The 17,500-nt window shown below is 42.0% G+C and overlaps 1 protein-coding gene across 6 annotated transcripts in view; it reads left to right on the forward strand.

The window, feature by feature from the left end:
- LOC138039021 (uncharacterized) overlaps positions 1 to 17,500 on the forward strand; it is a 40,210-nt gene that overhangs the window by 18,413 nt on the left and 4,297 nt on the right. For all 6 annotated transcript variants that reach the window (XM_068885167.1, XM_068885168.1, XM_068885169.1 and 3 more), the window contains exon 5: positions 14,167 to 16,764. In XM_068885167.1, coding sequence (XP_068741268.1) covers positions 14,167 to 16,764 — 2,598 coding nt within the window. The remainder of the gene's footprint in view (positions 1 to 14,166; positions 16,765 to 17,500) is intronic.

The following is a 17,500-nucleotide window of genomic DNA, read 5'->3' on the forward strand; positions in this document are numbered from 1 at the left end:
AAGATGAGGAGCCACACCAAGATGAAGAGGAAGAAAAAGACTTGGACTCGGACATGGTCATGGAGTCTGAGGATGAAGACGTTTGTGACAGGGAAATGGATAACAAAGTTCCCTGGGAAACTCTGCGCCAAGAGGTGGAAGAGTCACTGACTTCAACCGAAGACAAAAGAGTCAACGAGTTCTTGAAGGAGGGGGTCTCTGAAACGATAGCTGAGGCCAAAGCTTTTAATGCCCTGTTACCAGTTTACAGAAGAAAGTTGCGAGGGCTGTACTTGCACTATCTTCACTGATTTGAACATCTAAAGCATGACCCTGTGCGTAGAGACGTTATGAAAACACGACATTGCTTCATGGAGGAGGATTCGCTGGATGTTGAAGTGGCTACAGACACGGCTTGGACAGACGAAAATTTTTATTGAACAGGATGTTCCAACTGCGTCCCATCCCAATGCAAGATGATGAAGAAGAAAATGATGATGACAACTGAACGATTTTTTATGTTTACAAACAAGGTTGTTTGTGCTACTGTGCATTATGTTGCGACCCTCCTCTAACTTCCTTCGTCATATCCATCCAGACTGTATGGGTGCATTTGTGTCGGGGTACCGGTACATGGGACCAGGGATGCATTTGAAAAAGAGACTCAAGCGTGGCAATCTGGGCATCAATCAGCTGGACAAGATTGCCAAATGACACGACATTAATTATTCCCAGGCCAAGAATTTGCAAGAGAAATGGAAAGCGGATGCAAAAATAGTGAAAGCCATCAGCAATCTCCCCAGCAAGAAAACCTGGACCGAAGCCATCGTTAAGAGAATCATGCGAGCAAAACAAAAACTCAAAGTGTAAAAGACTTTTAATGGCTGACTCACGTTTTTGTTACAAACAATAAAAAACAAAGTTCTTGACTTTAATGAATCTGCTCTTTATTTACCAAAATGTTCTTCCACAACATATTTAACTCCAAACCACTCTTTCTGGCCTTTAGGAGGCATCAGACCACTGACGTCGTGACAGGAGGAGGAACTATAAATTTTGGACATACCTCAACCGACAAGACTACATGGCTGAAACCATGTCCACAGCAGACAAGGCTGAATTCGAGCGATGGTACACTGCTCAATTGGCGAACGAGGCACAGTTTGACATGCAAAGGGATCTCGTGGACTATTGTATCTCCGACGTCAAACTCTTCCGAGAGGGGTGTTTGACCTTTCGTCGTGAGTTCTGCTAACAGACCGGCTTTTCTCCCTTTGACGGAATGACCATCAAACCCATGAATCCTCGTGACGCCTTCTTTGCCTACAAGGTTTGAGTCGATGAGGAAATCGGGTATGTGGACTACACTTCCCTCTACCCCTGAGTCAATAAGAACGGAATGTATCCCATCGGCCATCCTGAGTTTGTCTACGAACCCGGCACCACCGACCTCTCCCAGTACTTTGGTCTGGCTTTGTGGACCATCTTCCTGCTGAAGAATTTGTGTCACTCCGTCTTGCCTTACCGGTGTGGAGGAAAGCTCACCTTCCCGTTATGTCGCACCTGTGTGGAGCAAGACATTGACAAATCTCTACACGAAAATTCCCTTTCGTGCGATTACACCAAGGATGAATGGGTGCTGGCCCATGCTTGGTGCACCGACGAGATAGAAAAACCGGTGGAGATGGGCTACGTGATTTCACACATCAACGAAGTGTGTCACTTTGAGGAAACACGCAGCGGATTGTTTGCCGAGTATGTAAACAATTGGCTTAAGATCAAAGTGGAAGCGTTGGGATGGCCTAGTGGGTGCAACACGGAAGAGCAACAACAGGCCTATGTGGAGGACTTTGAACGTCATGAAGGAATCCAACTTGACCCAACTAAGATCGCTTAGGATCCGGGTCGACGGTCCTTAGCCAAACTAATGCTCAATTCCTTGTGGGGCAAGTTTGGACAGAGGCATAGCCTGATGCAGGTGAAAACCTTCTTTGACCCTCTACCCTTCCAGCTCTTCGTGGACTCGGCCCAACATTACATTCCGTACGTCACTTGCATGGATGAGAACTGGGTGGAAGTGCACTACCGTGCCAAGGACAAGTGCGAGGAACTCAATGTCAACACGAATGTGTTCATTGCGTCATTTACAACCTGCTGGGCACGTTTACGGTTGTATGAGGTCACTTGCATGGATGAGAACTGGGTGGAAGTGCACTACCGTGCCAAGGACAAGTGCGAGGAACTCAATGTCAACACGAATGTGTTCATTGCGTCATTAACAACCTGCTGGGCACGTTTACAGTTGTACGAGGCCTTGGACCTCCTCGGTAAACAGGTCCTCTATTACGGCACCGATTCCGTTCGCTATGTGCATCGTCCTGATCAACGTGACATCACCCTCGGCACCCATCTTGGTGAGTTCACCAATGAACTTAAACCCGGTCAGTACATTGTGGGATTTTGTTCGGGCGGGCCCAAAAACTATGGGTACCGGTGCAACGATAAGAAGACTGTGTGTAAAGTCAAGGGACACTCTCTCAATCTGGAGGGAATGGCGCAATTCAATTATGAAGTGTTGCGTCAAAACACCTTAGACGTAATCCAACATCCTTTGATAACATTGCGGAAAACACGCATTCATCAAGGGCATAAAATCATCTGCAAATCAAAACAGTACGAACTTCGTACCCAGCCCGCCCACAAAGACTATCAACTGGTCTTCGACAAATGCATCCTTCGACTGGGGACAGCAATGACGTATCCTTATGGGTATTGTCTCACTGAGAATGACGATAATGACAAGAATGCTCATGGGTTCCTGTCAGACATTGATGCAGCCAATGCTCATCTGCTCTCCGGACTCCTGTCGGACGACAATGAGGAGATGTGAGGCAAAGTTGCGAGGGTGCATGTGCGGGGCACCAAGAAAACTGAGGTGACTTTAAGGAGACTCTACTCAGATGTGAACAGTAGGATGATTGGGTTCTGGATCCTCTCATTGATCGGCCACATCTAAAATCAGCCTTTACCATAATGATAATAAACTAGGGTGCGTGTGCGGAGCACCATCTTCTTCTTGTACTTAGTGTGACATTTTTTATGCTTTTTTCTTCTTCTTGTACATACTCATTTGTTATTCTAGTCATTAAAACCTGTTGGATTTCATTTTTTTTCCTAGTGTGTTTTCTGACCGTAAGGGGCCTGGGACTCTTTGACGTCATCCCTCTCTCGACCCGTGTGACGTCATTGTTTGAATTTTAAATTTTCTGTTTCCTGAGGGTTCGCATAAGGGAGGTGCCACATGCCTGTGACGTCATTATTTGAAATTTGAATTTCCTGCCTAATGTTCGTTTGCATTTCCTGCTCACATTTGAATTTCTCGCCAAAATTGGAATCCACCAATCAGAACGCTCCAATTCCAACCGTCAAAAGGAACGCGAACTAGTTCCTACCACTACTTCCCTCTTTAAGAGAGTTTTGAGACATGAAATATTTTCCATTTAGAAATGACAGGTTTCCACAAACTTGTTGAGACGAGTCGGATCGATTAGTAAGCGATAAGTTCCTTCCTTTTTTGGGACTAAAAACAGGCGACTGTAGAAATTCTCTGTCGAGAATGGGATTGTTTTTATTGCTCCCAGAGAAAGGAGGTTGTTTAACTCGGAGTCGATGAAGGGAACTGTTAAATCTGAACATTTTGTAACTGGAACCTGTAACTGAAAGGGAGGCGAGTGGAAGGGGATTTGATATCCTGACACAACTTTTAAGATTTCTGGGTCTGACGTTATATGTTTCCATCTGTCTAAGAATTGGTTGAGTCTTGGTTTGGAGAGTCCCTTGTGAGGATGAAAGGGCTGAAAGTTTTTTGAACGGGTTGCTTGGTACGTAGTAAAGGCACCCGAGGGTTTGGGGCGATTTCTATCCTTGTAGAAAATAGGTTTCTGGAACGGGTTGCCTAGCGTTTTAGACAGTTGATAAGTTTTTGGCTTGACCACGAGATAGTTCAGCTTGTTTGGAAGCAACGGAGGGGTAGTCCTCTCCGAAAAGAAAACGTTTGGCATTAGGGAGTGGCTGTTCAGCCAGACTGATTTTCTCTTTATTAATGTTAGCGAGAACTTTCTTCCTTCGCAAAACTGACATTTGATGATTAGCTGAACCAATCAAGCATAATGTTTGCTCAACTATGCTCTTAATTTCCTCCATGGGGACTTTGCGTCCTGATGCTAGGGCATCATGTAAGGAGCAGAGGGGTCCTGTTTAATTTAGGAAGGTCCGTTGGACCACAGCCATCTCCTTATCACGATCTTGCGCGTATTTCTTGGTTTGAGGAGAGCTGATTTGATTGTAGGAGTACTCAAGCAATCTACTGATGGAATATTGTAAGCATCAAAAATTTCGCAAACCTGGTCATAACTAAGTTTCCTGCAAATTATTTTTCTAGGAAATAGCTGAAAGTAAAGTAAAGCGACAAAGTATGCTGTAAATTGTACTTACCTGTTTGTGGTTTTGAAGCACAACAGAAAAAGCTGGAGAGAATCATGGGACCATGTGCCCAAACAGGGGCACCATGGGATTACGTCATTTCTAATTTTTAATCTGTCCCTGCTAGGGACAGGCTTTTGTAGCGATAAAAGGTGGTTCGAAGCACAAATAAGCTGAATTCTACCTGATGTCTTCTCATATATTTCGAACTGAGTTTGTGTTATATAATCAGTAAACGAGTGCAACCTCGTCCCCAGGGTCTCTCTTCTTCATCAGAGACCCTGGGGACGAAGTTGTAAACGAGTGCTATATTCTTCACACGATCTTGTAAAAAGTGTAGTTAACCGAACCGTAAAATGAGAGATAAGAGTGCGTAGGCCGTAAATGATCGGCCATCGAACCGCGTGCACTCATTCTTTTTTACTAGCGAGCCGCCGAGCCACTCTATCAATCTAACATGACCCGTAAGTGACGAGCCGTCGAGCCGCATACACTCATTCTTCTTGACTGGCGAGCCGCCGAGCCACTGTATTTGACATGACTCGTAAGTGATGAGCCATCCAGAAGCAAATATACATTCTCTTCAGTCTTGAGCCGCTCTTTCTAACATGTAACCGTATGTGGCCCTGTATTGTATAGTTTAGCCGATAGGGAACTATCCTTCCCAACGGTCATTTTCCATGCGGGGTATCTGTTGACAAGACCAGTACAAGATCACCTACTTCTAAGTCGCGCTTTTCTTTCCGCCGTTTCTTACTTGAGCTCAAGGATGGTAACCATTCTCTTAACCACCTCTTCCAAAACTGACAAACTATTTCTTGAGCATGTCGCCACCTCACTATGCGATTAATTGGTCGACATCTACAGATTCTGGGCAAACTGACCTCCAACTTGGATCATCCACATTTGAACTCTGTCGAGAGTTCATCATCCACAATTGCAGTCATCAGCTCTTCAACTGTTAGATCTGCCTTATTCAATAGATGAAACATGGCTCGCTTGGCTGCTTTGATAAGTATTTCATGCACGCCATTGAAATGCCGTGATGATGGAGGATTAAATTTTCAAACCACATCTCTGTTCACTGTCAATTTTTGCAGTTTCGTCTTGTCAAGGGCGTTTACCAACTCGCGCAATTCTTTTGCGGCTCCTACGAAATTTGTGCCATTATCGGAGATTACTTGAACAGGGAATCCTCTCCGTGAGGTCATTCTGTAGAATGCATTGAGAAATGAATCTGTGTCTAAACCATAATGCCATCTCTAGGTGTACTGCTCTGGTGTTCATGCATGCAAAAAGACATGGATAGGGTTTGAATCTGGTTTTTACTCTTCCTTGCTTTGTTAGGAATGGACCAGAAAAATCAACTGAAACGTTGTTCAATGCTCGAAGTGACATTTCTGCTCTCACTGCAGGGAGCGGAGCATAACCTGCGAAGCGGGCTGAACTTTTCTTCGGCAAACCATGCATGCACTTTTGCAATCACTAATCTCTTCTCGAGCTCCAGGAATCCAAACCCTAACAGAGAACATTGCTAAAACCTGATTTGTCCTTGAGTGATTGCTGTCTTTGTGCAGGCGCTCAACGATTAATTTCGTTACTTGATGCTTTCTTGGAAGGATAATAGGGTGTCAAGCTTCCCAGGAAATATGTTCTGCCAATCGCAAACGTCTATTGCCACGTAATAGGCCATCACTTCCTAAAATGGGAGAGATTGGTAACATTTTGATCTTGTAAGTAAAGCTGCTTCTTTGCGTGCTCGTGAGAACTCCTCAGGGTAGGACTCTTGTTGTACTTGAGGAAGAACCATAACCTCAACATCATTGATCTCCTCTGCTGTCAAGGGCCCTTGCAGTTTTGTCACCCTTGAGCTGTTTTTAACAAAACGAAAAAAGTAGGCCAATACACGAAAAAATTTAAACCAGTCTGAAAATCGCTCTGGATCAAGTCTTGTGTCTTTCCACTTCAACTTGGGCATGGATACTTCTCTTTCAGTAGAGGTAAGAAGTGTGACCCTGTACCTTAGTTTCCTCTCCACGTCATCTGAACAGAAACTGGGCAGGGTTACTTGGGCCACATTTGATCTGGCTGACTCAAATACTCAGGACCATTCCACCAGGTCTGGTTGTTGACCAATGAATCTGCTGGCATTCCGCTACTCAATTTGTCGGCAGGATTAACTTTGGTTGGTGCATAGTGCCACTGCGCAGGATCAGTTTTGGTCTGTATTTCCCCAACCCTGTTTGAGACAAATGGCTTGAACTGACGGGAATGTCCACGTACCCAATGCAAAACATCCAGACCAGAAGACCCACTTATCCTTTGGAAGGCAGAGTCTGCCTCATTGTTTCAGCGATTCGCAAGCCAACAATAGCTGCCATTAGTTCTAGTTGAGGAACACTAATGGATTTTAGCGGTGCAACCTTTGCCTTTGACATCACAAAACGAACTTTTGTGCTTCCTGACTGATACTCGTGTCTCAGGTAAGCTACTGCACCATATGCCTCCTTTGAGGAATCTGTAAATATATGCAGTTGTGAATCTATGACTTTTTCAGACTTCTTCAGAGGTCTTTGTACCTTGACCCTAGACAAATCTGGAAGCTCTCTAAACCATGCCAGTGCTGCCTTGGCAAGATCAACTGGTAGCCTTTGGAAATGGAATTTGTTTACCCACGGAACACCTTAAGAGCACTCAGGAGCTCGTTCAACAATTTTTTTTATAATTTGAAAGTTTTTATTGTCAAAAATAACATTTATATAAAGAAAGAATAGACAAAACAAATATAATATGAAATATGCTGAAACTGCAGTCAGGAATGCAGGAAAAGTCTCTTGTGATAGTCAGCTGCCTTGTCAACTATAGTGGCGTGGTCAAAGTCCATATTATGGCCAAATTGGTTTGCGTGTTGCGCAAATGTCCGTGTTTGCGACGGCAATTCTGAAATTGCGCAACACGCAAACCAATTTGGCCATAATATGGACTTTGACCACGCCACTATAGTTGACAAGGCAGCTGACTATCACAGGAGACTTTTCCTGGAGGCTTGGCATTCAAAGAGAGACCAGAATGCGGGGAATGAACATATAGAAATTCCTGACATTTATGTTTCACTTGCATAATGTTCTTCGTCTCGCGCAGAGATCACGTGTACTCAGGCTTGTAGTCACGCACATACGCAAATATGAACCGTTGAAAGAAGCCTTGATGAGGCCTTTTGATAAATCAGTGCATTCTGGATCGAATTGGAATTTGGCAGTGTTGGTTTTTGAGGAGAGGGAAAAACCGGAGTACACGGAGAAAAACCTCTGGAAGCAAGGAGGGAACCAACAACAAACTCAACCTACATGTGACGCTGGGGCCGGGAATCAAACCCGGGCCGCATTGGTGGGAGGCGAGTGCTCTCACCACTGCGCCATCCCTGTTCCCCAGCTGCCTTTGATCCCAGGTTTATCATACTTTCGTACTAGTCTTGCTATAGCTACATCATATGCAGCAGCAGAATAACCCAGATTTTGAATGGTACACAGCGCCTCTCCCTCAAGACAACTGTACATTCTCAGCAGTTTTTGCTCTGGTGGTACCTTTTTGTGTCTCCCTATTATCAGATGGAAACCCAACATACCATGCCTCAAATGATCGCTTGTCTCCCTTGAACTTTGGTATTGGTAATCTTGTTAGACCTTTGAACGGATCTGCATCATTTTAAGCTGAACTTGTCTGACAGGCTCCTTGTTCTGTACTCACTACCGGTAAGGGCTCTGTTTGACTCAACTGGATTAGCATTTCAGGGTGATAACCCTTGGGAGTTGTGAGCTTCTGGTAAATATTCTTCTTGTCCAATATCTGCTATGGAATTAATTTTTGTATTTGTTGATCCAAACCAGTTCGAGAGGGCTTTCTTTCTTTCAAGATCCTCGGTTCATCCTCATAGTGACGTGCATGCTGACGTGCTTGTTCATTTTGAAGAACTTCCTCATATTCAATGACCAATTGAGTTGTTTCCTGAATAAGAGAACTCACTTGAGTGTATTCCCCTTGCAATCTTGCTTGTTTATCAACTTCTTTGTACACTTCCCACTGTTCATGTAGATTGTTACAATTTTCCCTAAACTCCTGGAACACATCTAACATCTTGTTGTATAACAGCTTCACTTTCTTTTCGTCGATACTTTTTTCCTCAATTCCACTGATGAGTTCATCTCTCATGTCGTAAATAAAACTTCGCAGTTTGTTCTTCTGATTTCATAAGCCTCGCTCTGCTACCAATGTTTAGCAGAGTGTTATTGGATCTAGTCGAAGCGTTGAGCTTTACACTTGAAGTTGATCTGAACACGCTTGAACTTGATCTGAACAATGGAACTGAATGACTTTATGGAATTAATTACTAAAATCTCCAATGACAAACTCCAACAACAAATGAGAAGTCTAACGGTTCTCAAATAGGCTTCAACTATGTGATCTAGAATATTCCTTGTGTCTATTTTAAGCACATTAATCATGGCATTACTTATACTCATTTTTAGGATTCTAGAACTTTCCATGATCTGTCACTTAAAAATATACATCAGCACAATCTAGAATTTTCCAGGAAAACAACAATGATTTTGTAACGTTTTTTAAAACATTCCTGAACTCTTCAGAACATGGAGTATACGGCAGAGTTGGATACATGGTCTTTTCGTTTAATATCCAGCATGATCCTGTAGCAAGAAGTGGCTATTGCATTGATTTTGTATACCATCTCTTGAGATAGCACCCAGGATTCGCAGCCATAGGGAAGGACCATCACACAGGAGGTGTAAAACAATTTGACTTTAGTTGAAATGGGTTGTTGCAAACTTTTACAAAATCGTTCGAGCTTCCAGAAAGCACCCCATGCTACGCCTTGCGTCTTTTAAAATCACTTCCGGAATATACCATTTGGGAGCCGAGATACTTAAAAATCCGTCCCATATTTGGTGGCTTCACCATAGACTTGCAGTGGTGGCGTAGGATGACAATTTGCAGTCATGTATTCTGTCTTAGGCACACTAATTATCAGGCCGTGGTCTGATGCTGATGTTGTTCTGGTAAGCTGGGCCTGTGCAAGGGGATGGTGGATTCAAACAACGCAATATCGTCAGCGAAGTCCAGGTCATTAAGTACCTTGGCTGGGTACCCTCTTGAACGACGTGGATGTATCACAAGTCCGGAGTGAATGTCTGAAGTGGCCTTTGTCAACAGGAAGTCAACCAATATGATGAACAGGAAGGGGGCAAGAACATCGCCCTAGAGCACGCCGGTTGAGACTTCAAACGGGTCAGAAATGCTCCCATCTACCATCACTGCACTTCTAGAGTTCTAGATAGCAGCAACAATATAGATAGTCGTATAAACATAACTTTCTTTAATTTTCCAGACATGTTTCGACAGTGCATCCGTCATCTTCGGTGTTACATATTTTGCGCGCGATCTTACAAAGTTCGTTACATTGCGTTGTCAATATTGCGTACTAAAACAAAACAAAAATTTAAATGAGTGACGCGTGGTTCTTTACAGGGAGAGAGTCAGATTAAGGTGTTTCACCTGCTTGTCGAGATCGGGCTTCTCCCATTTTATAAACATGGATTCCTTAAGCTTCACTTGGTACTTAGTGGCTGCAGAGTCCAGGATCTCGAAGCAATCCGGTGTGCAGGATGCTCTACAGACAGGTCTTCGAACGTTTTTAAACATCTGCAGAGTTCAGAGTTTTGTAGAGCATCCTGCACACCGGATTGCTTCGAGATCCTGGACTCTGCAACCACTAAGTACCAAGTGAAGCTTAAGGAATCCATGTTTATAAAATCGGAGAAGCCCGATCTGTACCAGCAGGTGAAACTCATTAACCTGACTCTCTCCCTGTAAAGAACTAAGCGTCACTCATTTTGTTTTAGTATGCAATATAACGAACTTTGTAAGATCGCGCGCGCTTTAAATTCAACGACGATTTCAAAATATGTAACACTGAAGATGATGGATGTACCGTCGAAACATGTTCGGAAAATTAAAGAAAGTTGTTATGTTTATACGACGTCTAGAGTTGCTGTACAATGTGCGTATAGCATTGACCTCAGCTTCTGGTATTCCGTAGTTCGCAAAACAGTAAACATAACCCTCCTGTCGATGGAATCAAAAGCCATCTTGAAATCAATGAAGGTGACAGTGATAGGGAGCTGGTAGTCTTGGAAACCTTAATTTGTCGTTTTTAGTCAGTGGGCCCACAGCAATGATCTTCAGTTGCAGAAACTTTACTTAGTAATAATTAAAGTGATGTCACTGTGCAAAAGCAGACACAATGTGATAGCAGTTGTCATTGCGCTTCTTGCAGGGCCATACCGCGTAATTTAAAACTGCTTTGTGTAGCTTATCACAGGAGAACCGGATCATTGTATTAAGCTTAGGTGTGTTTTGCATAATTTTACTGATTACTGGGAGGAGGACAGCGAGTGGGAAGATTTAGGAACCATCTTTTAGTTGTTAATGTGATTTCTTGGTCGTACAGCAACAACTTGCACATGACTGTATCGCATTTTATAACGTTAATACATTTAGGTCGTGCTGGCAGGTGTCAAAACCCTCTCAAAAGGTGGAGTGTCAAGTTCATATTTTTTACTTTTCTGTTCAGGGTTACTGCAAAATGCCGAATTTAATGTTACGGTGCCAATTTCCGCGTGACGACAGCACCTGCGCGAAACACCGTTAGTAAAAAAATATTGTAACTCATCTGTGCGAGAAAATTTGGTTTTGGTCACCTTACGGCCGTACGTACATACATGTATCCCACTGTGACCAGTTTCATGTGACCATATCGCGAGCTTAAGCTCAACTGCTAACCAGTTACTTTTTTGCGATTGGATCGTAGCCTCAAGCCAGGTTAACTTGTTGTAAGAATGAATAACCCGGGAGCTCCGCTTGTCTATATATTAGTCCTAACTTGTAATTGTACACAATGCATGCATGTAAACCAAGGTGTTACCTTTTTGTTTGGGAGCTGATAGGATATTCTATTTTCTACCTCTTTTGCGAAGCTTTCTTATTTGTTTGCATTTCTCAACCTCGTTCCCAGGGGTACAGTGGAGACCCTGGGAACGAGGTTGCGCATTCTTGGCACTTCTTTTTATCGTTTGTAACCAAGGTGGAGGACGGAAGCGCGAGCCGTCGACAGGGCCCATCTACGAGAGAGCCTGAAGAACCTTTTGCTCTGTTAGATAAGTTGGATGAAAAGAATAGCTAAAGCAACACAGTAATTTTGAAAGACCAACGAGGAATTCTCCACCTCTCTGTTTGTCTTCGTTCGCGGTTTTTAAAAATACATTTTTATTTTCAACAAGTATTAACAGTCGTGTAAGTTAGCGTGTAGTATTCTCTGTTTCGACACGAAGGAATTTTGGATCTATCGAGTGCAGTCCTTGCATGATTATGGTTTTTTTTTTAATCTGGAAGTTCAGACGTTTTGCAAAGCAGCTGACAAGTTAGAGATGGTGAACAAACGAGCGCTCTGTTTTGTCTTTAGAGAAAAGTCCTCGTCTTATGAGAAACTTTTGTAAGCGTATCGGTCTCTCAAGTCTTCGTGAACAGCGATTAGCAAAAATATTGTCCACTGTTTTCAAGATATTAGTCAGCGATGCAGGACCAACAAGCTTACGTGATCTTATAATAGTAAGGTGCTCCACTTATAACCTTAGGGGCACCACAATACTGGACCTTCCAAAAGTAAAATCAACAACTTTCGGCTTAAGATCATGGAGATACACTGCATCGAAATTGTGGAACACTATACCGGACGAGTCTCGAAGGATACAAACATGCACTACTTTTAAAAACAACGTAAAAACATTAAATCTCACGGGACTCTGAGTGCGATGTAGATCTAGCCTTAATCAATATTTACTGCTTTTAATGATCATATTTTTTATACATTTTACTTGGTGATAACATTGTTAAATTCTTATATTTTAATATTAGCTAGTTCTTAATCTTAATTTATTTAAATTTATATACCTTCAAAAGGCTCTTATCATCTCTGTTTTTTTCCTGGCGTACCTGTAAAGTAGCTTTTTAGCTAAGCGTAATTAAATTTAAATTTTCGAGTCTGAGCCTAAATCAAAGGTCTTTTGCCAGATTTGGAGCTAAACTCTGTAATTCGTACCGGGACAAATTTCGACAACTCCCTAAAAATGCTTTTAAAAAGCATGTACATGGTTTGCTGCTCTCAATAATGGAGGCTGAGGATAGTTATGTTGAAACGCCCATTCTTCTGCATCAAATTGCAAACTTTACATAATTCATGTATACGTTGAATAGTTTCATTAGACTTGTCATTTTGTTTCCATTCTTTTAATCTAATTCTGCTGTAGCTTGTATCGTGACTGTACTGATAATTATTGGTTAGTGTTAATGGTTTTAAGTTGTCGTCCTTTGTTATTTATTTTATTTGTTAAAATAATTAGTTGATCGGTTTAACCACGGAATGCGTGTAGCTCCGGCCACCGCGATTAGCCTTTGCTATTTGTGGGCGGAGACATGTATCTGTTTTGATTAAAATACTTAAATTAAAATACTTAAAATTAAGAGCATTTACACGTTACGTTGAGACATTTGAGAAATTAAATAGAGGTTAAAAGAACTCCGTTTGCATAAGGTATATCTTATTGAACTGGTTTAGTTGGGGTGAACATGGTATAATAGCCTTGGCATTTCCTTATCCTTCTATATCCCTCAAGGGAAAAACAGTCTTTTCAGGTTTAGTTTTTTCGTACTGATGACTCTCTAGGATTCCCTGTGTGAGGAGGTTTTGGTACTTGTCTGCAGTTAGTGTAACTGCTGCTGATAGTTGTCGTGTGCCTGTGAGAAGAAAGCTAGTTGCGTGGCAACGGACGAAAGTCAGTGTCCGGGGCAGGATTCGAACCTGCGACCTCCGTAACACAGGTCGGATCGAGCTACAAGAACCTGATCGCTTCTCTATGTTCTTTATTCGGCTGAGTGTCTCACTGGTCTGTATCGCAATAGCATGTGTCTGTGACACACGGTTCAACATTTGTTGTTCAACAATTGTTGAACATTGTGTCATGCCATGTTGATTGTTGAAATATGCCATTGAACACGTTGAACGTTGTTGAACGATGTTGAACGAAAATAGAGACCATCTCTATTCCGTTCTACACGTCTCAGTGTGCAACATTGTTCAATATTTGTTGAATAACAAATGTTGCTGGGTGTTGAACCGTTGCCATCGACTTCAAATGTGTAAATGCAACTGTAAATGGCAGATGGTGTTACGCACCCCATACTTGTTTGGCAGAGTTCCTGCCTGGGCCGGACTCCGATTCTTGAATCTTGGACATACCCATTGTGTACGGAAATACGGTAAAATGGCAACCAGGCAATGGGTTTAATTCCCACCCTGCCCCTGGTCAGAATTTTTTTCTGTCCTTGTGTGGGTGTGTTCCTCTTACGAGGGCTAAAGCTGGGATGGATTACATGGGATTATATAGCACCTCAAGTTTCACTCTGACAGTTAATTTTGTTGAAAGATTATAACTACACCGCCAACGTTTGAAAAAACATAGTCCTTTTTTTATTTCCTTCTCTTAACCCATCTTTATCGTGACATTGTAAATGGACTTATTTTTATTTCTATTTTCTCTTTATTTATTTATTTATTTACTTTTCCTGCATTTATAGCGTCGCCTAAACAAGCTTCAAAATGGAGGGATGTTAAAGACAGGAACAGTGCAAATGATGATGCCAGTAATTGTGTAATAAGTGACGGTGATACCGACAAAAGGGAAAGCTCGAGTAAAATCAAACAAGTGGCTACAGTGTATTCCCCAAAGAGGTACTTAAATCAAACCAAAGAAAACGCTGTAAAGGACACAAAGGGAAAAAGCTGTGATAAGAAGAATGAAACGACGCAGAAAAGCAATACAGGACTAAAAGGTGGAATTGATCGCCTTGTAGAGCAACGCGGTCGTGACATTACTAATTCAAAACAAAAAGGTAAAGAAATTCAACTTTCAAGGAGGAGATTATCCACAATATCTTCAGGTGGATCTGTAACTTCACCTTGTTCGGTCATAATCAAGAAACTTCCTGTAAGTAGGGAGAATGGAAACCTGACACAGATCAACTGCGATGACTTAGGCTCAAGTTCAGATAGTGAAAGTGATCTCGACCTTGCCTTAAGGTTGAAAAAACTGAGATCACGTGCAGTGAATAAGACTCCGGTGTCTAAAAAGGTGGAATCAACTTGTCAAGTAGAAACAAGAGTAATGCATAGATCAACTGAAGAAAGGGGATTTCGAAGTTCACAAAGAACATCCAATAATCCATCACTGAGTAATAATAATCAAGGAATAACCTGTGAAGTTACAGGAAGAAATTTCCAAATTGCAGAAGGAGGAGAAACGAGAAACACAAAAGACGCGGAGATCTTAACATCAGAAATTCGTTGCAAGAGACAAGATGCCTCAATTTCAGATGCGAAGATGGAGAAGGACCGGAGGATAATGGAAAAAAGACAACATGAGCAACCTTTTCAGTGTCACACGGACAAACCTGTAGAGGAAACGAAAGCTTCAAACGAGATCACTGCTCATGATGTCGATAAAGGTGTGGAGTGTTCATCAAGTGAGGGAAGTCACTGGAATAGTAATTGCGGTGTAATAAGAAAAGGCTTGGAGTCTAGGAGCCCTGTTTCCAACAGAAGCTCCTCTTCTTCGGCCCAGAGAAGAAGAGAAATCGAGGAAAAACTCAACTCGGAGGAAGAAACTCAAACCGGGCGGAAAGTTTTGTCTGAAAACATGGTTGGAAAGAAAGCGCACGGTAAAAAACTACACCAAAGTTGTGAAAAGGAAAATGCTCCATTGTCAAAGGAGGACCTTTCACCTTCGAAAGGCAGTTTTCCTGTTGTTGTTTGTTCTAAACGCGGTCATTCAAGTATTTGCGTGTCTACTGACTCGGACGTTGTAGATAAGGAGCAAATGCTTCAAATGCGAGAGGTTACTCCAACCGAAAATGCAGAGTCCAACACGCGAATGCCTGACTCTGATGTCCAGAGCAAAGAACAGTGGTCAAGAAATGAACACTGCTCTTCGCCTGAATGTGAAAGTTCGAGAAAAGGAACGGAAGATGAGTCATCGACTTTTGATTCCGGTAGTTTGGACAAAAGTCAAGGATCGAAGGACTGCAATAAGAATTCCAACTTGGCAAAGAATATTGAGGAATCGGCGATATCGAGTGTGAATGTTACTACGGATGAAGTAGATAGCCTTAAAGAAAATTACGATGATTTGGACACAGCGAAAAGTAGCCTTAGAAACCAAGTACGGACTTCTGAAAACGATAATGATGTCTTTAATGAACGTAGTTGTACAGAAAAAATGGCAACGTCGGCGGCATCGAGAAAAGATCTCAAATCCAAGGATGATGGCAAAAGGAGGCAAATTGATTCAATGTGTAGCAAATGTACAACTACAGAATTGGTACAAAAGGATCAATGTAACTCCACAAAGCAACTCTCTTCGAAAGAAAATTGCGAAGAAACCAAAATGGAAAAAAATGCGAAGTATCTCCAGAGTGGAAGCAATGTTAATCAAAATTTAAGCGGTGTTAATTATGTTGCGCCTGATTTAGAAAAACAAGAAGAACTTGACAAGAACGTGGATAAGATTTCCCCTTTTCATTTTCGAGAAAACGGTAGACTGGAAAGCCATGTGGAATCCAATTCGAGTAGAAAAAGAAAGAGAATATCATCTTTCAGGGAGACTAATGATACTAAATTTAAAAAAAGAAAGGATGATTTTAGCTCTGTAATGGGTTTTCATAGAAATGAAAACGATGCCCATGCAAGCCAGGAGGAAAACGTCTCTTTCTCGGTAAAATCCAAGCAAAGGCAGTTGGCTGAAATGAAACGCAAAGACGAGAGCCAATCAAATAACCAATCCGGCGAATCGGATAATGAAGATCCAAAGCCTATAAAAGGCAAATCATCTGACAAGGAGAGTGATGGTTTTGAATTATGTAACAAGGGAAAGGACGTTTCAAGCTCTATCAATGAGCCCGTTGCAAATGGAATAGGTTCATCGTCTGACGAGGAGAGTGATTCGTCCGTAAAGGATGTCCATTGTTCCTTGATAGAAACCAAACAAGTGCAGGTGGATGAAATGAAGCATGAGTATCAGTCATATAGCCAATCACAGAAGAAATCTGATAACGAAGAAGAAGAGAGTTTGTCTGAGAGTGACGATGACAGTTTCCACGGAAGAGACGAGGAGAACCTAGGCAAGTATAAACCATAGTTCAAAAATTATTATTCGCATGACTGAATTTTAATATAGTGGATTGAAATGCTGGTAGATATAAGCAATCCCGGCAATGTTGGTGACAAGCTGCATTTAAAAGTTTACGACTGGAATCAGGGTAGAAAAACTATAGGACCATAGTGACTAGGTGTGTTGGCAAGGCATAAATGGATTACTTTGGTAAAAGAATAAAACTAAATGAAATGACCAAGATAACAGCACTATTATACCCTGTGGTAACACACGTTTACCTAGTGTTTTTGAACTGCTTGTGGTTACTCAGTAAGTCAATTACCTCCAGTCGTCTGTTCATTTACAGGGTTTCTCAGTTCGTTTTAACCTGTTTTTAATGTGTGGTTAAGGAATTTCAAATCTTATCCCGGCATTCCGAACAACAGCTCATAAGGATTGTACTGTTCTCCAACACATCTTGTTGAATTCTCGTGAGACATCATATTCCCATTTCTTTCAAACATTTTAACGTATCTGTCACTCTTGGGGCCAATTCCCCTCAACTTAACGTACCCAAAGTAATACGTAATGCTCATTTTTAAAGCTGGCGACGAGACTGAGCATTCCAAATACCAACCGATTCATTATTGTCAATTATTAACATAATTCTGGAAAAAAAATATTGGTTGAAAAAAAGTGACTTATCATATTCGCCTCGGTTTCTTTCCATCCATTGTGCTATTCATATACGAAGCAAAATGAAA

The sequence above is a fragment of the Montipora capricornis genome, chromosome 2, assembly GCF_036669925.1.
Source record: "Montipora capricornis isolate CH-2021 chromosome 2, ASM3666992v2, whole genome shotgun sequence".
In the NCBI taxonomy this organism is placed as follows: Eukaryota; Metazoa; Cnidaria; class Anthozoa; order Scleractinia; family Acroporidae; genus Montipora; species Montipora capricornis.